The 22,426-nt window shown below is 36.2% G+C and overlaps 2 protein-coding genes across 2 annotated transcripts; one reads left to right on the top strand and one right to left on the bottom strand.

Moving 5' to 3' along the window:
• Positions 1-504: 504 nt before the first annotated feature.
• Positions 505-1,437, bottom strand: LOC113246481 (olfactory receptor 4P4-like). Its single transcript, XM_026487079.3, has one exon. The coding sequence runs from the start codon at positions 1,435-1,437 to the stop codon at positions 505-507; it is 933 nt and encodes a 310-aa protein (XP_026342864.3).
• Positions 1,438-20,120: 18,683 nt separating this feature from the next.
• LOC113246482 (olfactory receptor 5D13-like) lies at positions 20,121-21,056 on the top strand. Its single transcript, XM_026487080.4, has one exon. The coding sequence runs from the start codon at positions 20,184-20,186 to the stop codon at positions 21,054-21,056; it is 873 nt and encodes a 290-aa protein (XP_026342865.4). The 5' UTR covers positions 20,121-20,183.
• Positions 21,057-22,426: the final 1,370 nt, after the last annotated feature.

A 22,426-nucleotide genomic window follows, 5' to 3' on the forward strand; every position in this document is an offset into this window, starting at 1 on the left:
GGTGTCGGGCATGTGCTCCAGAATGCCACTGGCTACAAAACGATCAGAATAGAAGGAGAATTTTTTGAAAAATATTGTTGTGGCACCTGAATTAGATATGTTAGAACATTCTTTAATAGTGCAAGTAAAAGTTCAGAATTTTTTTTTAGCATTGTTTGGTGGCTAGAATTGGCTTCATTGAATGTAGCCATACCCCAAAATGACCTATGTGGGCTTGCAGGGCTGATTTGTGTGGCACACTGCCTTGGGTAGTCTGCTGATAAATAGCTAAGTTAGTTGCACAAAGGGTCAATGGGGCAGAGGAGGTATAAATAAGGCAACTAAAAAAGAAACACAGCAGAGAGGAGCCTGGGTAAATCTGGGAAATCCAATCTTTTGCTCATATTTGGGGCTACACACGTTGCTACATACAAGACACAGAGGAAAGCATTATGCATTTTAAAGGTTTCATAGTAAAGAAGTCATGTATTTAATAAACTCTGTAGTGAAAATCAGGGATGCCTTTTAATTTATGTCCTTACTTCCCATGATGCGGCACCAAAGTTTCCTTATGGCATTCTTCATCTCCATGTTTCTTAGTGTGTAGATGAGAGGGTTGAGCATGGGGGCGATGACAGTATAAAAAAGAGCAAACACTTTGTCTTCTGGTAACGTAGTTGCTGGTCGAATATAAATAAAGAGTAAAGGAGCAAAAAAGAGAACCACCACAGTGATGTGGGAACTGCATGTGGAAAGAGCTTTGTGGCGATTCTCTGCAGAGTAGGACCTGACAGTATATAGGATTACAGCATACGATACCAGCAAGACGACAAAAGTCACCAGACCCATTAGTCCTGAATTGGCAACGACTAGGAGACCGATTCTACTTGTATCCCAGCAGGCCAGCTTCAGCAAAGGATACACATCGCAGAAGAAGTGATCTATCTCATTGGGGCCACAGTAGGGTAAAATGATGGCAAGGAGAAACTGACCAAAGGAATGTAGGAATCCACCAAAGCAGGAAGCTGCAATCATGGCATCACACTTCCACCTGCTCATGATGAGTGTGTAGTGCAGAGGCTTACAGATGGCCACGTAGCGGTCGTAGGCCATCCCAGTGAGGATGAAGACCTCAATCCCCCCAAAGAAATGCATGGTAAAGAGCTGTGTCATGCAGCCATTGTAGGAAATGACCTTCTTTTCTGCCAACAAGTCAATGATTAACTTGGGGGTCACAGTGGAGGTGTAGCAAAGGTCTGCCAGGGAGAGGAAACTCAGGAAGAAATACATCGGATGGTTAATGAGTTGACTGCAGGTAATAGAAATCATGACAAGCAGGTTTCCAATCAAAATTGCAATGTAACAAAGTAAGAACAGTAAAAAGCAGAGGATTTCTATTTCCTTTTTCTGAGAAAGTCCTAAAAGAATGAATTCTGTGATGTTATTCCTATTTTCCATGATCCAGAGCAGTGTGTAGCTACCTGAAATAAGATAAATTATGAATTCTTATGATATATATTTAAATATGAAGAGACATACCTTTCGTTGGTAAGAGGCAGACTATAATGGAAAGCATTCAAAGGTTGAAGAAAATAGAAATCTAAATGTTATCAATGAAGGCTTTTCTGCAGGTCTTTGTGTCACTTTCTTGAAAATATTAATTAGTGATAAATGTCTTAGGTGCCTGAGATGAAGACTAACATTGTAAAATACAGTATATTATGTAATCATTCTTAACATGTATTATAAAACATCACTGGATAATAGGCCTCAATAGAATGACAAAAACGGTATTTTAGAGAAAGAAAAATAAATCTCCTTGCTGTTCTCATTCTTTATTATTGAGAAATAGAAATGAAACATTGAGAGAAAACACACAAAAATGCAAATTTATGTAGTATAATAGGTGGATAATGTTATATGAGAGAAATTTCCTGCCGCATGTCCCATGTGGAAAGGGAATAAAGAGAAAAACCAACCAATATATTTAGAACTCTGAAGTATTTATACATGGGTATAATCAGTTTTATTTCTCTTGTGCTTCATTTGTAAATATGCTTAATTTACAAATGAAGGATTGATTATATTTCGTAGTCAATAAATGGATAACAAGAAAAGTATGAATATCTCTATTTATCAAAACTTTATCATCTCAAATGCCTTTGACATTAATCAAGGCATTTGAAGATAATGGTAGTAGGTAGAGTTTGGATTTTAGGGTCTCCCTGTAAAGCCCTACTCACTTGCATAAATTGGCTTTTTTTTAATTGATGTACATAAATTGTTCACTTTTTCCTAACCACCCATCCTGAAAGTGTGTGCTATCTTCACTTAGCACATTGCCAGTCTTAATATCCCTTTCCTTCTTTTCTCTTTCATTGCCATTGCATTTGCCTCCCTCTCACTATAATAAAGTATTGTACGATCAGCTCTATTAATGTCTCTTTGGTAACAACTATTAAACCTCAGGACAGAGAAATACCTTTCTCGTTGGTAGATTTCAAATGTCATCAATAGATTCAGGAAGAATTTTTGAGAAATAAGCTTTCAACTTCCCACTACAGTATACCATCAATTCTCTGCTTCAGCTATATAGGACACTAACCTTAGTATTTAAAACATTTTGTGTTAATTATTTGTAACTTCAGGACCAACATATTCACAATTGATTTTCAAAACTATAACGCTTCCCTTCCCCTTTTGCCTTTCAGTGGAGTTATCATTCAAATTTATGTACATAAAGCTCCAAAAGTTGGGTTTTGAAAAGAAAAACATAGAAATCTATCCAGTGCATGAGAGTTAACATCAATTGTCACAAACTGATATTTTGGTATCTTTTATGCCATAAAATGAAGAAGGGATACTGATAGTGGTCAAATAAGCCATCTCATTCAATTAACAATTACATTTTAGGCTTTTAAAATTATTCCCAATAACTTAAAAGAATTTAGCACTCTAGTATAACTTTTCCCAAATATTCTATTCTTGTGATTTAGGGAAAGGGACTACAAGTTAAAGTTTTAATTACGATCTAGTCGTTACTTCGTGATCAACTTGCTCCAGAGCTGATCGATGAACTTAAGTTTTTCTCGATTTTTTTTGCCTTAATGGCAGTCTACATTTCTGCTAGATATAATATGCAAGGAACTTTTTGTCAGGGAGCAGATTAAATCACACTTGAAAAATATGGTGCAAGTGCAATTTTGTTAAGATTATGTTTTCGAACCCAAAGTGGAAAATACATAGAATGATTAGGGATTATCAGGAAAATAAACAAGACTTTTAAAAATGCAGATAGTTTGTTTTAGCAAATACTCAGATATTGCAGACAAAACACACTGTTCTTTTAAAAAGTATAATCATGTGAATGCACCCAATCCATTTTGTTAGAAAGATGGGGAGAAAAAGATGTGAAAAAGACATTATCTAATTTACTTTTTGAAATACAAAATCTACATAGTACATGACCCAAACACTATAATCTATGTTCCTGAGTCGCTTGAAAGTGTATCATTTCCCCTATTTTCAAGTATTTCTATAGAAAGCTAAGAAGGGATGATTCCTATATGAGACAAGATTCATTTCATAATTTTAAAGCATGGATAGTAATGTTAGTAATATCAGTAAATATCCCTTAAACCACTGGGCTGTTTGTAAAATAGAACAAAACATTATCTCCTTCATCTAGCTCTATTACTTCTTAACTGGATGATTTTAATAGGCTGTGTTCCGTTTATGTATTCAGTTTAACCCTAAGTGAACTGTGGGTGTTAAACTAGATCTTTAAGGAAACTTCTGGGACTGACCTATCTGCAATTCTGACCTCTGTTAGGAGGAGTCAGCAGCTGGCTATTGATGGCTCATTGCCTTTCTTCCAAACACACCAGAATAAATTTCAACTAAGCTTCAGATTGCTGCCTCTCTTATCCCCTTCAAGGTCAACTGAGTTAATTGCACAATCACTTAATTGCACAATCACAACAAAATGGCCTTTCTTCTCAGGATCCCTTTCCCTGGTCCTTCATAGCTTGCTACTTTAAACTCCCTAAACACTGGTTCCTTTATGTACTTTGGTACGCAGGAATCTCTGGCTGTGCCTATAGGCTTAAATTTAAGTATTCTTCCCTGAAACGCCTACGGGTTCTCTGCAGCCCCCTGACTGGACCTTTACCATTCCCAATCAGGCCCTGTACAATCAGAGTCCATTCCACTCCCCTTATTTCCAGAGAGATTTTACAGACTCCTGCAGCCCACCGTACAACTCACGCTCCAATATTCCAAATCCTTCCAACTTAGAACTAACGACTTTGTTTCATATTGCATATTTTTGTCTGATTGTTAAATGCTTTGGCTTGTCTCTCTAAAGGAATCTTGGTGAGTGTTAGTGCCACTGCATAAATGGACCCAATGGAAAACCAAAACAAAACAAAATAAAATTGTATGTCTTTCAGATCTGTGTTGAATCTGTTGGGTGTCTGATTTTTGGACAAATTATATGACCTTTCTGAACCTCATTTTTAATCAATCAAGTAAGGAAAATAAATTTCATCTCCTGTCAAACTGAAAAAAGTCGAATGAATGAATGAATGAATGAATTCATGCTTATTATGTGCCAGATTGGGCTTGATGGGCAAAACCTGAAATTACCTCTGCTGCACTCAAGTTCTAAATAGTAAGATAGTTATCTGATTCCTCCATAGTAAGACTGTGACTAGATAATTAAATCATGAATTGTGAAGAATTCGATGAATAAGATAATCATTCATAATTTAATCAACTAGATGACAGCTGGCCCCAGCACGTATTAAAACATTTTTGGGGGGCGCCTGGGTGGCACAGCGGTTGAGCGTCTGCCTTCGGCTCAGGGCGTGATCCCGGCATTCTGGGATTGAGCCCCACATTGGGCTCCTCTGCTATGACCCCTGCTTCCTCTCCCACTCCCCCTGCTTGTGTTCCCTCTCTCGCTGGCTGTCTCTATCTCTGTCAAATAAATAAATAAAATCTTTAAAAAAATTTTTTTTTTCTATTTCTTTTCTCTCTATAGCCACACATTATAGTTTGATCACTTTAAGTAATTAGTATTCATTTACCAAATCAATGAATAAATTTACTTTCAATGTTTAAAAGAAGGAAATGGAAGTTCATTTTAATTATATATCATTATCATTATAATTTTTCTTATATTGAAGAGATATAAAAATACAGAATATTTATAATCAGAGTGATTTCTGAATGACAGAGATAGATAGGTAACCATTTAGAAAGGTCCTTTTGATTTCTACCAGTGCCTGTTTGTTAGTAAAAACTATTTGGTAGTCACATAAATCTCCTCCCTCTAACATTCCCTCATTCCTTACTAGTCCATTGGCTTACTGTGGAGATGCCACGCTTGAGTGGAGTCTGATATGTTAACACTCATGTCTCTTTCCCCAAAAGTGGCAGTCTCCTACCTTAGTGGCCCCCAAAATGCAGATATAAACCTGGCTGTGCTTTATTCCCCACTCTTTCACCCATGCTGGAGGCATAGGAAGATCATCTTTATCCACTTCCCACTTTAACAGATAGCCCAGATTTGGCAGAATCAGAATAGGTGGTGTTTAAATACAAAACTGAAAAACACAGACTACAGATATGACGTAGACGATTAACAAGAAGTACGAATGGTCAAGTGGCCATTTTTCAGTTTTGTATTTAAACACCACCTATTCTGATTCTGCCAAATCTGGGCTATCTGTTACACTCTGTATTTCTTGAGTTTTCCTTTTCAGATTTTCTCTGTATCCTTCACCAAAATACAAATCACTAACTTTCTGTTTTATTTATTTCCCTTGAAATTATCTCAAGTCATGAAAAAAACCAAAACAATTAGCACTGTGATGTTTTGAATTCCTTTATGCAATTGACACAGAGAGGATAAATTATCATATAGGGATTGTCACAAAATATGCCCACAGAGATATTCTGTATTACCAGATAGAGGAAGCAATAGTTTCAATAGTTTATTGTATATAAATTATGGCTGAAGTTTTCCAATAAACATCGGTCAAGGCATAAATAATCCTTAAATTGATATTTTAACAATAAATTCTAAAATAATAGTTCTTTCTGATCTAAGGACAGTGAATAATTTTGGGTTGGTTAAATAAAACTTAACTTGTGTCCAAGTCACCAGATATTTGGCTTACATCTAGGGTACGTACAATGATTCAAAACCACCACACTCAGAATCAAGCAATAAAGTCAATGAATGTGTCTTAATAAATTTCATTTTCTAGACTGTTCCAAAGAATCCTGAAACTACAACTTACCAGCTCTCTAAGGTAAGGTGACCAGTTTTCTTCCAAAGCAAATTCAGGAGTCTCCCCAGGTATATTTTAAAACTCAGTAGAGGAAGAAACTGATGTCTTCAGCATTTATCTTGGCAACTACTCTTTATCGCTCCTCAGATAGCACTTTATGGCATTCTCCGGGGGAAATGAAAACAAAGACAATACACATGGTTCTTGTCTGATTCCAAAACGGCTTTACCTGGGAGATACCTAACTTGCAGAAATTTATTGCAGTGTATCTGTGAGGTTACAAATTCCCATTGGGATAATTTGACCAATGTGAAGCTGAACTTTTATTTTTTAATGTTTAAAAATGTTTTAACTTGGGGCGCCTGGGTGGCACAGCGGTTAAGCGTCTGCCTTCGGCTCAGGGCGTGATCCCGGCGTTATGGGATCGAGCCCCACATCAGGCTCCTCCGCTATGAGCCTGCTTCTTCCTCTCCCACTCCCCCTGCTTGTGTTCCCTCTCTCGCTGGCTGTCTCTATCTCTGTCGAATAAATAAATAAAATCTTTAAAAAAAAAAAATGTTTTAACTTTATTCCAATACCTAAAAATAATTCTGTTAATCAAGTGAAATTTTTCCTGTGTGTATATGGAAACGAAGACCAGCTCATATTCCATTTAATATGGGTGTAGTTATACAGAAAATCTGATAACCTGAAAGACCTGGCACTTCAGAAAAAATTAGAAAGCAAAGAAAACTCTGGGTTGTAGATAAAAGGAAAACATTAATGTTGCCTCGATTTACAGTTTGCAGAGGACGCTAAATATTTCAGCAGGCATCTCCTGTTGTCTAATAAAAACTTTTTATTTTATTTTTTAAAGATATTATTATTCACTTGAGATAAAGAAAGAGAGAGAGAGAGAGAGCAAGCAAGCATGTGTAGGGGGAGGGCCAGAGGGAGAGGGAGAAGCAGACTCCCCACTGAGCAGGGAGCCCAATACAGAGCTCCATCCCAGGACTGCAAGATCATAACCTGAGCAAAAGTTAGATGCTTAACCATCTGAGCCACCCAGGCACCCCTAATAAAACTTTTTGATAAGTTACCACAATCTGTTGTCTTTTCCTTTTCCTTCCTTGGCTGTTGACTTTTCTGTCAAAAATTCATCCAAGCAATCCCCTTATACACCACATCCCTGGAATGTAAGATATTCCCAAGTCTTTTTTTGTGCTTTATTTATTTTTTAAAAGATTTTATTTATTTATTTGACAGAGAGAGAGACAGCCAGCGGGAGAGGGAACACAAGCAGGGGGAGTGGGAGAGGAAGAAGCAGGCTTCCCACTGAGGAGCCTGACTCAGGGCTCCATCCCAGAACTCCGGGATCACGCCCTGAGCCGACGGTAGATGCTTAACGACTGAGCCACCCAGGCCCCACTTTTTGTGCTTTATTTTTGTCTTACAATTGATTTCTCAGTAACCATATCCTCTCTGATACAATTTTTCTCAAGAGCCATAGGCCATATTCCTCAAATTTGAAATTTGGCAGTTCAGCAACTTTCGGTGCATAATTCAGGAGCATTAATTACATTTACAGTGTTGTGCAATGACCCTTACAGTATATTTCCAAAACTTTTTCATCATCTCAAACAGAAACTATGTACCCATCATCCTTCCCTCTGCCCCTGGTATCCTCCGATTGACTTGTCTCTATGAATTTGCCTCATCTAGATATTTCATATAAGTGGATTCATACAATATTTGTCCATTTGTGTATGGCTTATTTCACTCAGCATGGCATTTTCAAGGTTTATCCGTGTTGCGGCATGTGTCAGAATTTCATTCCTTTTTATGGAAGAATAGTAATCCATTGTAGGCATATAGCACATTTTGTTATCCTTTGTCTGTGGGTGGACACGGGTTGTCTTCACCTTTTGCCTATTTTGAAAAATGCTGCCAAGAACATTGATATATAGAAATCTATTTGAGTCCCTAATTTTAATAATTTTAGGCATATCACTAGTAGTGTTATGTGGTAATTTTACTTACAACATTTTGAGAAACCAACAAACCCTACTCTATGGTGGCTGGACCAGTTAAATTCCCACCAGCACTGTATAAGGGTTCCAAATTCTAGACATCTTTGGCAACATCTGTTTGTTATTATCATTGCTATTGATATCTTAGTATGGAGTGGTTTCTCATTGTGGTTTTCATGCGCATTCCTCTAGTAAATAATGATGGTGAACTCCATTTCATGGGCTTTTTTTCCCATTTACACATCTTCTTTGGAGAAATGTCTATTCAAGACCTTTACCTACTGTTTGTTTGTTCATTCATTCATTCATTCATATATGAGCCCTCCTATAGTACATCATTAGTTTCAGATCTAGTATTCAATAATTTATCAGTTGCATATAACACCCAGTGATCATCACATCACATGCCCTCCTTAATGCCCATCATCCAATTACCCCATCCCCCCACCCACCTCCTCTCCAGCAACCCTCAGTTTGTTTCCTATACTTAAGAGTCTCTCATGGTTTTTTTTTTCCTTCTCTGATGACTTCCCAATCAGTTTTACCCTCCCTTCCTCTAGGATCCTCTGTGCTGTTTCTTATATTTCACATATGAGTGAAACCATATGATACTTGTTGTTCTCTGATTGACTTATTTCACTTAGAATAATACCCTCCAGTTCTCTCCATGTCCATGTAGATGGTAAGAACTCATCCTTTCTGATGGCTGAGTAATATTCCATTGTTTATGTATATCACATCTTCTTTATCCATTCATCTGTCAGTGGACATCTCAGCTCTTTCCACAGTTTGGCTATTGTGGACATTGCTGCTATGAACATTGGGGTGCAGGTGCACCTTCAGATCACTACATGTGTATCTTTGGGGTAAATACCTAGTAGTGAGATTGCTGGGTAATAAGGTAGCTCTATTTTTAATGTCTCGAGGAATCTCCATCCTGTTTTCCAGATACCAGTTTACATTCCCACCAGCAGGGAAACAGGTTTCCCCTTTTCTACATCCTCGTCAACCTTTGTTGTTTCCTGTCTTGTTAATTTTAGCCGTTCTGACCGGTGTAGGGTGGTATCTCATTGTGGTTTTGATTTGTATTTCCCTGATGCCAAATGAGGTGGAGCATTTTTTCATGTGTCTGTTGACATTTGTATGTCTTTGGGGAAGTGTCTGTTCATGTCTTCTGTCCATTTCTTGACTGGATTATTTGTTTTTTGGGTGTTGAGTCATCTGATATGTCATTTGCATATAATATCCCATTCAATAGTTTGCCTTTTCGTTTTCTTGACTGTTTCCTTCACTGTGCAGAAGATTTTTATCTTGATGAAGTCCCAATAGTTCAGTTTTCCTTTTGTTTCCTTTGCCTTCAAAGATATGTCTAGCAAGAAGTTGCTGCGTCCAAGGTCACAGAGGTTGCTGCCTGTGTTCTCCTCTAGGATTAGATAGATTCCTCTCTCACATTTAGGTCCTTCATCCATTTTGAGTTTATCTCTGTGTATGATGTAAGAAAATGGTCCAGTTTCCTTCTTTTATATATGGCTGTCCAATGTTCCCAGCACCATTTATTGAAGAGACTGTCCTTTTTCCATTGGATATTCTTTCCTGCTTTGTCTAAGATTAGTTGACCATAGAGTTGGGGGTCCATTACTAGGTTCTTTATTTTGTTTCATTGATCCATGTGTCTGTTTTTGAGCCCGTACCACACTATCTTGATGATTAGAGCTTTGTGATATAGTCTAAAGTCTGACATTGTGATGCCACCAGTTCTGGTTTTCTTTTTCAACATTTCTCTGGCAATCCGGGATCTTTTCTGGTTCCATACAAATTTTAGGATTATTTATTCCAACTCTGTGAAAAATGTTGATGGTATTTGGTAGGGTTTGAAATTGAATGTGTAGATTGTTCTGGTAGCATAGACCTTTTAACAATATTTATTTTTCCAATCCACGAGCATGGAATGTTTTTCCAACTCTTTGCGTCTTTCTCAATTTCTTTTATAAGTGTTCTGGAGTTTTTAGAGTATAGATCCTTTACCTCTTTGGTTAGGTTTATTCTGAGGTATCTTATAGTTTTTACTGCTATTGTAAATGGGATTGATTCCTTCATTTCTCTTTCTTCTGTCTATGTGTTAGTGTATAGAAATACAACTGATTTCTGTGCATTAATTTTTATATCCTGCCACTTTGCTGACTTCCTGTATGAGTACTAGCAATTTTTAGATGGAGTCTTGAATTCCTGGGATGTATCATACTTGGCCTTGGTATCTAAGACTTTAAGTGTGCCATTGAATTTGGTTGCTAGTATTTTGTTGAGAATTTTTTCATCATATTCATAAGGAATATTGCTCAGTAATTTTCTTTTCTAGTGATTTTTTAATCTTTCTCTTTGGTATCAGAGTAATGGTCGTTTCTTAAGATGAGAAAGAATGTTCACTTTTTTCCCCTTTTTTTCAGAAGAGTTTGAGAAAGATTGGTGCTCATTCTTTAAATGTTTAGTAGAGTTCACAGTAGTTGAAACTATGATTACGGCTTTTCTTTCTTGAAAAGTTTTGGTTATGGATTCAATCTCTTCACTATTAGGTCTTCAGATTTTCTACCTCCAGAGTTAGTTTAGACAACTGGGGTGTTTATAAGAATTTGTCAATTTCATCTAGGTTGTGTTACTGTTGGTGTATAATTGTTAATTATATTCTCTTGTAATCCTCTTTATTTCTGTAAGGTATTAACACTGTCCCTTCTTTCATTTCATTTCTTTTTTTCTTTTCTTTTTTTTTTTTTTTTTTTTAATGAGAGAGTTTGCATGAGCAAGAGGGTAGGCAGAGGGACAGGGAGAGAGAGAATCTCAAGTAGGCCCCATGCTCTGCACAGAACCCAGTGTGGGGCTCAATCTCACGACCCTGAGATCACTACCTGAGCTGAAATCAAGAGTCGGAAGCTCAACCAACTGAGCCACCCAAACGCTGAGTCCCTTTTATCATTTCCGATTTTAGTTATTTTTGTCTTTTTTTGTCAATCTACTTAACGCTTTTTTGTCAGTCTACCTTTTTTTTTTGTCAGTCTACCTAATGTTTGTCAATTTCATGGATTTGTGTGTGTGTGTGTGCACACATGTGCACACACTCACATTTCTTCTATCTTGCTTTTAGAGGATTCTTAATTTAATTTATTTATCTTACTCCTCCTTTCTCTTAACCATTGCAGCTCTAAGGTTACTGTCCTCATTTTCCTTCCCTCATTTCCCTTAGAAAGAATTTCTGACAAATTGTTCACCTCAAGTTCCATACAATAGCTACCCTTTCTTCTATAGCCAATGATGTTTCTTATGGGGCTTTGGATCTGTTTGCAAATTTGGGTTATGTAAGTGGGAGTTCATTATTGATTTTATTTGTTTCGTCCTACTAATAGAACCTCCACTTCTCTTTCTTCTGTTCTAAACTGATGGTTCAGATTCTCCACCATGTACACATAGAATTATGGTAATGTGACATCCAAAGATAGTTAACTTTTGATAAATATTGCTCTACTTCCATGTAACGTCTGCTTCAAAGGATTATCTTCCTCAACGTGGTGTAAAACGTGTGGGTTATTTATTCGCTTTCCCTTGTCTGAATGGTTTGTGGGACAATGGATGGAAAGATAAAACTTTAAGAATTGTCATTATCTTAAATGCCTTTTTCTAAGGCTTGTTGAGTGGAACAAGCCTTTTATTTATTTTCATTTTATTGATATCAATATGCAATACCATGTAATTTCTTCTTATAACTGCCTTATACAGTAATTTTGCAGTTATGGTCTAGATTATTCCACTGTCAATATCTAATGACATGCTTTTACATTTTTAAATGGAATGCCTTTTTTTATAAACACTGTTATTAATTTATACTTTGCTTTAATAGTGTTCAAGGAATGCTATTTACATTTTTATTATTTTGTTGCATTTATTGTGTTTTGCTGATGGGTTAAAATTTGGTCAATTTTTATAAGTGCTCATGTACAATTGAACAGATTACAATTGAGTGTCCATGCACTCAACAATAGGTCTTCAAAAGTTCTAAATGACATAATTTGTATATTTGACTTAACTTTTATAGAGTAGGACTCCCAACAAGAACAGAACACACACATGTTTCTCAGTGCACAGAGAAAATCTATCACAATTGAGCATTTGCGGGATTACAAAGCAAACCACAGCAAATTTCGAAGGACTCGAATCAGTCAGAATATTTTCTGTGAAAACAAAGAAACTAATTAAGAATGTACTAATTTATTCCTTAATTTTAACTTTGCTGAATCTCTTTGCTTTTGAGTTTCTCTGGTATATAGAACAGTGTTGGATTTAACTTTGTCATTGAATCTATTAATATAATCAATATGTTCTGTTTCCATTCTGTAGTATTGTATGTCAGACTTGGTATTTTACATCATATTCATGCATATACATATATACGTGGACATGACACTCATGTGTATATATAAATAGACAAATGTTTTTTCACCATTTAGTTTGTTTTGTTTGCGTTTTATTTTTAGGAAGGTTTCTATTTTTGTAAGGATTTTTATCTTTATGCTAAAATCCTTATATATTCTTAATACCCTTTGGATTTGTGTATTTACTCATTACAAATAAATTGCAATAAACTATTAACATTCTTTATTCTTCAGACTCAATGATTGTGTAAGTGATCAAAAGTTAACACATTACTTCTAGCTCAAAATAAATAAATGTAAAAAAAAAAGGATAAAGGCGAGTCAGTGCTTAAATGTTGTCAAGTGATTTACCATCTTTGAAAATTTGTTCCCTTGTCTCTGAAAGTAAGGTATGTGGAATGAATAATCCTCAAAGTATATTCAAGCTATGAACATGTTTTCTCTTTGTTTCTCTTACTCTCTTTAAAGCAATTAATACAGAGATTTTAGTGTCTTGATTTAAATTTTGGTGTCACCCTGCCATCTAGTGGATATTCTATTTGTTTCACTTGTAAGGAAAAGAAACTGCTATTTTGACCATATGAGAAAAAAATCCACCAATTGCAATGTAATTTGGTTGTAAACAAAAACGCAAATAGATGAGAACCAAATTTGCAATGTTGGAGGAAATTGAAACCAACGTTTCTTTCTCATTATGCCAACTTAGGATCAATTTTTTTTCTTTTTTTTCTTTTTTTATTGTGATATGTTAGTCACCATACAGTATATCATTAGTTTTTGATGTAGTGTTCCATGATTCATTGTTTGCGTAGGATAACCTTTTTAAAAGAGTGCCTCCTGTGTAATAAGAAATAATACCAGATTGGGATTTAAGAGATTCATTATCGAGTTTGCCTTAACTCTTTAATCGTTTCTGAAATATAGGCCATACCAGAAACCCCGTTTAGATCAGGGAATGATGAAGAAAATTGCCTGTAATTACTATAATTAAAAGTTATCCTAGATAGAGAGTAGTCATGGGCATATAATGTATATTCCCATTCTCAAAGGTTTCTGTATCTATAGATACCTATTTATGTCTACATCTGTATCTATATATTTATATTATCATAGATGGATTTGGGAGGCTATTTTGAATAGAACTCCTTACTTCCTTTAATATGCTATCTTTATATATTTATATGCATTTGTATGAAAGGTCTTTTCGTTTACAGACAAAAATTAACAAAGCTTGAATTGAACCACATCTTTATGTTAGCAAGATCAGAGTATGCCTATTTAATTACTGTAATCATTACTTTCATTGGATGGGCAGTTAAACCAACCTGTTAGTATAAGTTCTGGGTTTTGCAAACCATAATGATAACTTAAAAACAATAGAGTATTTTGAGAACACCAAAATAAGTGACCTTTGTGAGAGAGCTCGACACCAATCTGAGGATTAGTCACAGAATATGGAAAATACAGAAAGACATCGTGGAGTTTTATCAGCATTCTTGCTCTAAAGTCACTCCTGCTGTCAAGAACATAAAGCTCCCTTCCTCCATCTGTCTACATGATCCATCAATGCAGCCAAACTGAACGCTGTGATTATAATGTTAGAACTGCATCAGTTTTATTCACAATACCTATACCTTCAATGCCAAGCTCTTCAGTATTCCATTCTTGCCCTGTTGGCATGAAACCCTATTGCAAGGTTCAACAACCCACACTAATCCCAATTGCATTCTTGACACAATCTGGCTCCTCTGATTCTCCAGTCTTATCTTGTACTGCTACCTGCATAAACTATTTCTACTCGATAGAAACATGAACATCCAAATTCCTACCTAGGCTCAGACTACCTCCTCTGATTAAAAAGTCTTTTATTTTTATTTTTTTCTCTTGTCCCTGTAATCCCATCCTAACATCACAGTTCAGACTGAAGTTCAAAGTCCTATTATGATTTTGCCAATCAGGAAAGATGTTGGAATTATACAATTATCTCAACTTCTAAAGAGTACCTCTAGTGTGCTCAACCCAAGCTTAAATTAAAACCAAACCAAACCAAAACAAAACAGAAAAACCTTATGCATAGTAACAATGCAGAAAAGTGCAGTATCTTTTCAAGCAAATTACTGTTTCCCTCATTATGTTGTAATTACATTATTATAAGTCACAATCTGGAAGCAGCCTAGGTCTCTCTATCGCTATGCAGAAGACATGTGCTTACTGATCTGGAAATAATTTTGAAATTTACACAATCAAGAAATAAATTTCTATTGCATAAATATGTCCCACACATCAAATCTGACTTACTGTTTTTTTCATAAATAAAATTTTAGGGCTGCCTGGCTGGCTCAGTCAGTAAAGAATGGGACTCTGTATCTCAGGTTGTGAGTTTGAGCCCCTCATTGGATGTACAGATTACTTAAAAATAAAATCTCAAATAAATAAAATTTTGTTGATACAGAACCATGCCTATTGAGTTATGCACTGCCTATGGCTGCATCCATGCTGCAACGCTGAATAGTGGAACTTGGGACTCTATGGCCCACGAAGCCTAAATTATTAACTGTTTGGCTCTTTACAGAAAAAGTTTGCTGACACCTGTCCTGTCACATCAAGTCACTGAGATTGAGATGTTTATATGTTAAGACACGGCAGCATCTGAAATAATAGATATATTATTCTTTCCATAAACCCAGATTATAAAATGAAAAATAGCGTAATAGCTTTTTTCAGTTTTAATAATAAATGTAAACATTGAAAAGTACCATGGTCCCATTTGGAAGAGTGATGCAAACTGTTAGTAGCTTAAGAAAATCAGCGGTTTTCATAGAAAATGAAGTTCACAATATAATGCTAAATTTTTAGAAGGATAATAAACAATATAACTATATAATATGATACTTATTGTATAAATTTTATATCCAGATACACACTGATATATAGTGTGTATAATTATGTGTGTATAACCTTATGGAGAGGGAAATCCACAAATACAACAAAGATAAGAGCATTTATCTCTGGATTGTTGCACAGAAGCCGACTTTGGTACATTTCTGTATTTTACAGGTATTTCAAGACATATTGTCTGGTTCAACATCTTTAAAAGACTGATGGAGAGGCACCTGGGTGATTCAGTCGTTAAGCATCTTGATCTCAGGGTTGTGATTTCAAGCCCCATGTTGGGCTCCATGCTGAGTGTGGAACATACTTAAAAAAATAAATAAATAATAAACAAATGACCCATGGATTAAAGTTCATGACGAAATGACTCCCCAGTCTTCAGAAGAAATCATATATGACCAAAATGTCACATGGGACGTTACTTCGTCTAATTGCCATGTTTGTGCCATCCAAGGCAACATTAGTATATTCTCAAGGGTTAACATCCCTAAGGTCTTGGCGGCATATATGTAGTTAGATAAGTTTGGTGTTAGGATTTAGCTTTTTGGTCTCCCTTTCTCTCTGTCATCTCCGAGTTTATTTTTAATAGATTAGAGGGAAAAAGCATTTCCCTGAAATATTCATTACAATGTCCTGAAGACTTCTTTTACTTTATTTTCAGGTTTGTTACTATTTTTTTTTTAAGTTGAATTCTCAGCAGTAAGTTTCCTGGAGTCTTTTTCAGTAAATGAATAAGCCAAATTATTCTGCACTCAGGTGAGTTGATTCATTCCTATTTTGTGTTACTTTAGAAAGAAAATAATGTGTGCTAATAATCTAACTGTCCTGAGACTTAGTTCAGATAAGTAGAAATACTCAGTTCTTTGTCTTTAACCACATTTATTATTATTCACTATCCTTAATCACTAAGAAGTAGTTTTAGTTTTTCTGGATCATGATATTACCTGTCTTTATAAACACAAATTAAATTTTAGTTACAATAAGAATTGTATGTTGTCATATATCATTGGTAGTATGTATCATTCCTCAGATTAATTCTCAGAAGAAGAACAATTTTGAAGATAAGGCCCTATTTTATAATTTTATAGTTTTTAAATTGTCCCTTAGAGTGCTAGGTACATAGTGGATGCAATGAGAAAGCATGACAGATGTCACTGGAAAGGAAGGGGACGGTATGCAGAGCATACTGTGCTGTCCGTCAGCTGAACTTGGTGGACACCTCCCAGAGCTAAATGGGGGACTGTGAACTTTTACCCCAAGTCTGTTGGTATAAATACAGAGTGAGGGAGGTGGAGTGGAAAGTTACATGTGTGGAAAAGAGATGTGCATGAGAATGAGCTAAATATACATTAGAAATTACATTTATCTTTATCTTTTTTTTTTTGAGTATAGTTGACACACAAGGTTACATTGATTTAGTGTGAGGTGTACAACAGAGTCAACATCTCTGTATGTTATGCTGCGCTCACCACAAGCGTAGCTACCCTCTGTCAACCATACGATACCATCACAATATCATCCGTGGATGGAGCTTATGCTAAGTGAAATAAGTCAGACTGAGAAAGACAAATACCATATGATGTCATTCATACGTGGAATCCAAAAAACAAAGCAAATGAGTAAACAAACAGAAAGTAAAATGAGACCTATAAACACAGAGAACAAACCGATGGTTGCCAGAGTGAAGGGCTGGGGGTATGGACAAAATAGGTGAGGGAGTGGGAGATACAGACTTCCGGTTATGTTTGTATTTGATGGGGATGATTTCCCTCTCAATCCCGAGCTGCTCAGACTTTCTTGCCACAGCCATATGGAACCAATACAGATTTTGGAGGAAGTATGTTCAGTTACAGAATTTGTATTTAATGAGTTTTATATTAAATTGAAAAATATTTTCAGGAGATGATGATAAATGTGGTGGAAGATGAAGTCACAAGTATCAAAGAACTCTTAAAAGAGCAATTGGAGAAGAAAACGTGCAGGGGTGTGGGAATGATATCTTTGTATATATGTTTTCCTGCATACTTGTAAGTCCTATATACGGTCCTGGAGGGTAAAATCATAGCAACTGAGTGAAAACCACAGAGACTTTAATTTCAGTTCATAATAAGACATAGAATTTTCACAGAATTCTATGTGGAATGGTCTTCCCTTCTATGCTTTGTGCTATTTTAGATTTCAGGAAGTAGTCAGGAAGTGACTCTGAGAATAACTAATTGCATTGGCAGAAAAAGGTGATTCAGTCATTTTGGAGGAATATGGGGGCAATTTAAGAAAAGAATCTAATGCTTCCTTTCTTCCCCCGAATGTCCTCATTTTATGCTAATTGAGGAAGTTTAAGTCCCTTGGAGCTTTGCTATTTCTACTTGTTTTGTAGGACTCAAGATGTGTTTCAGCGCATTCTGTGCGAAACTGATTTAATAGGGAAGCCTAAGTTCTTCAGCGTTATTATAAGCTTTTACCTCAATACATGTGTATTATATGCCTAGAGTTTACTCATTCACATACTCAATAACATTTACTGAATTAATAAAATACGAGTATGTGTATGTGTATCAAAAAGTATCACTTTTTGATAATGGTATAAAGAGTATGACCATGGCCATCAGTAAAGGATCAACTGGGGGTAAAATTATTGTAAGAAATTAAGAGAATAGGGTATAAGAAGGATTACATTTATGTTTATGAAACCAGCTCAATGCCAAAAAGGAAAAAAAAAACAAAAAACCCTAACCAAGTAACAACCACCCTGTACACTTGAGGAAGTCGTGACCCATCTTTGGAGGTTTTGTGGTAGACTAAGTTTGATGACAACATGGTAGAAAGATCTCCAGCACAATAAAAATAGTCTGTACACGTTATAAGTAAGTTTGTTTCTTCACACATTTCACCAAATACCTGGAATTACAATATACCCAGAAAGGGTAATAGATTTTTATGATTTTCCATAATTAGGTAAATGTGGCTGATCGAGTATGTTATTCATCCGCAGGACATAGCTAAAATATGGGGAGAGAAATGTGTGACTGCATATAAGTTCTCTGGAAAGGGAATTCAAAAATAAATGCAGCTTCAAGAGTAAAAACAAATGTAACTTGGTCATTTCTTTGGGTCATTAATTTTCTTTTGAATTCTAAGTTTTCATAGTTAAACAGGTTAAGCAGGGAAGAGATTGTAGACACTTATGATGTATTTCCTCCAAGACAAGCGTTTTAAGTAAACTCCGATTCATGAAAAACTAGACAGGTCCTTCTCAAAAAGCCAGCTGTCTATGAGGATCCTGAGTCTGATCATTTGAAATTTATCAAAGACAATTCTGTTTTTGTTCTTTCACCCCTGACTGCCTTCTTTTATTATTCTATTTGCACAAACTTCATATTCATCTTGTAATGGCGATATTAGTAAATTCTAGCTATTTTTTTAGTTTTTATTTAAATTCCAGCTAGCTAACATACAGTGTAATATTAGTTTGAGGTGTACTATTTAGTGATTCAACACTTACATAACACACCCGGTTCTCATCACAATTCTCCTTAATCCCCATCAACTATTTAACTCATCCTCCCACCCATCTCCCCTCTAGTAACCATCAGTTTGTTCTCTATCATTAGGAGTCTGTTTCTTGGTCCGCCTCTATCTTTTTTCCCTCTTATGATCATTTGTTCTGTTTCTTAAATTCCACATATGAGTGAAATCATATGGTATTTGTCTTTCTTTGACTGATGTCACTTAGTATAATACACTCTAGCTCCATCCATGTTGTTGCAAATGGCAAGATTTCATTCTTTTTTTATGACCAAAAATATTTCATTGTATATAGATCGACCACATTTTCTTTATCCATTCATCAGCCAATGGACATTTAGGCTCCTTCCATAATTTGGTTATTGTTAATAATCCTGCTGTAAACATGAGGGTGAACGAATCCCTCAAAATTAGTAATTTTGTATCCTTTGAGTAAAGGCCTAGTAGTGCAATGTCTGGATCAGAGGGTGGTTCTATTTGTAACTCTTTGAGGAACCTCCATATTGTTTTCCAGAGTGGCTACACCAGTTTGCAGTCCTACCAACAATGCAAGAGGGTTCCCCTTTCTCTGCATCCCTGCCAACACCCTTTTCCTGTGATGTTAAACTTAGCCATTCTGATTGGTGTGAGGTGATATCTCATTGTAGTTTTGATTTGTATTTCCCTGACGATCAGTGATCGTCGAGGATTTTTCATGTGTCTGTTGGTCACCTGTATGTCTTCTTTGGAAAAATGTCTATGTCTTCTGCCCTTTTTAAAATTAGATTGTTTGTTTTTTGGGTGGTGGATTTGATAAGTTCTTTTATATTTTGGATACTAACCCTTTATCCAATATCATCTCCAGCTTTAAAAATAAAGGTTAATATCAAGTATTTTCTACAATACTATTTATGGGTAATCACTAAGTTTCTCACCATTTCCTCACTGTAACCTGTCTTATCCAGATTTTCCTTCACATTTCTCTGAATCAGGTTTCTCGTTTTGCCCACAGGAACCAAGAAAACCAGAGTGCTGAAGCCACTTTCATTCTCTTGGGCTTCTCAGAATACCCACAACTCCAGATGCCACTTTTCCTGATATTCCTGACAATCTACACAGTCACTGTGCTGGGAAATCTGGGCATGATCGTGATCATCAAGATCAATCCTAAACTCCACACCCCCATGTACTACTTCCTCAGCCATCTGTCCTTTGTTGATTTCTGTTACTCCACAGCAGTTACACCCAAACTATTAGAAAACTTAGTTGTGGAAGACAGAACCGTCTCTTTCACAGCATGCATCATGCAATTCTTCTTTGCATGCATATTCGTGGTGACAGAAACATTCATGTTGGCAGTGATGGCCTATGACCGATTCGTGGCTGTTTGTAACCCTCTTCTCTACGTGGTTGTCATGTCTCAGAAGCTTTGTTCCTTGTTGGTGGGCACATCGTACTCCTGGGGTATAGTCTGTTCTCTGACTCTTACCTACTTTCTACTGAAATTATCCTTCCGAGGAAATAGTATCATAAATAACTTCGTCTGTGAGCACGCCGCCATCGTCTCTGTGTCCTGCTCTGACCCCTACATCAGCCAGAAGATCATTTTAGTCTCTGCCACATTCAATGAAGTAAGCAGCTTGATGATCATTCTTACCTCCTATGTTTTCATTTTTATCACTGTCATGAAGATGCCTTCAACGGGGGGACGCCACAAAGCCTTCTCCACGTGTGCCTCCCACCTGACCGCGATTACAATCTTCCATGGGACCATCCTCTTCCTCTATTGTGTTCCTGACTCCAAAAGTTCGTGGCTCATGGTCAAGGTGGCTTCTGTGTTTTACACCGTGGTCATCCCCATGCTGAACCCACTGATCTACAGCTTCAGGAACAAAGATGTGAAGGAGACAGTCAAGAAGTTAATCAACATTGAATTGTTCTGTAATAAAATGTAAAGCCACAAATGCTCAATAGTTCTTTTTGAGAGTACGTAAGAGTTGTTCAGTAATAGTATCACACAGAAGTCTATGATAACCCTTCACTTGACAGTCCACTATCTGTTCACACTAATGTTAAGTAAAATAACTTTAAAATTACATATATTAGGGATAAAAGATCAGACTACTTACACCGAGTTTTTGATTCATAAATTGGAATACAAAGGTTTCTGTGTCAATATACATGACCACATAATTGCTCAGGCCAAATTTCAGTTCAGTTTAAGTCACTTGAAGTATGAGATTTTTGAGATGGTTAGAAGAGTTATGGCTTATCACAAGGGAGTTTACTTCTTCATATAAAAGTAGAACATTAAAAGCTGTTCAACATAAAATCTAAATTTCTTTTTTTTTAAAGATTTTATTTATTTGGGAGAGAGAGACAGCGAGAGAGGGAACACAAGCAAGGTGAGTGGGAGAGGGAGAAGCAGGCTCCCCACTGAGCAGGGAACCCGACACGGGGCTCAATCCCAGGACCCTGGGATCATGACCTGAGCCAAAGGCAGATGCTTAACAACTGAGCCACCCAGGTGCCCCATAAAATCTAAATTTCTAAAAACAGAAATCATATTTAATTCCACAAGAACCATCTTGGTATTGGAAGATTCCCAGAAAAGCAAACATAAATAAGAAATATAGCTCCCTTAAAAGATCCATAATACAATGTAAATTATAATTGGTCCTATACCCAATTATAAAATATTTTCTATATACCAGCATTAGAAAATAATATACATTTTGGAAATATATGCCCATCACTCTAGTTTTTCTATTTATGTCAATGTGGTTCTGTTTTATTCATTTTTTCAAAATTGTATTGGAATAGTTTTAGATTCATTTTAGGTTGTAAGAAATGATATAGAGAGATCCCAAGAATTTTTTACTCATTTTTCCCTACGATCATATAATACAACCACCAGGTGATTAATAATGGTACAATGTATAGCTCTTACCCAGGCATCAATTATTTATTGATAAAAGAAGCAATCATAAATTCCAGAGGGTTGTAACAATAGCAATCCTTTAGAGGCAGTGACTACTATAGCCCCACTGATACAGTGATACGAAGTGAGGGTCCCTTGAGAGTCAACACTGACCTAAGCAGATCAGCTAAACCTCAGTCTACAGGCCTGTATGTAGGTCATCTTTATTGCACTATTTGGCTGATGGTCTATGTTGTAAGTAGAGTCACAATAAAGTATGAAAAAGAAAAGCATATTTTAAGTGCCTGTCTGAGTCTCACCTGTTAACATTTTATGAGTTAAACAAATCACATGGCCAAGCCCAAAGTCAAGGTGTGAGAAAGACATCTGCCTCTTGTGAAATGG

The sequence above is a fragment of the Ursus arctos genome, unplaced genomic scaffold, assembly GCF_023065955.2.
Source record: "Ursus arctos isolate Adak ecotype North America unplaced genomic scaffold, UrsArc2.0 scaffold_23, whole genome shotgun sequence".
NCBI classification, from domain to species: Eukaryota; Metazoa; Chordata; class Mammalia; order Carnivora; family Ursidae; genus Ursus; species Ursus arctos.

Coding starts and splice junctions, on each gene's coding strand:
- LOC113246482 (XM_026487080.4), top strand. CDS start 20,184: ATGCCACTTTTCCTGATATTCCTGACAATCTACACAGTCACTGTGCTG.
- LOC113246481 (XM_026487079.3), bottom strand. CDS start 1,437: ATGGAAAATAGGAATAACATCACAGAATTCATTCTTTTAGGACTTTCT.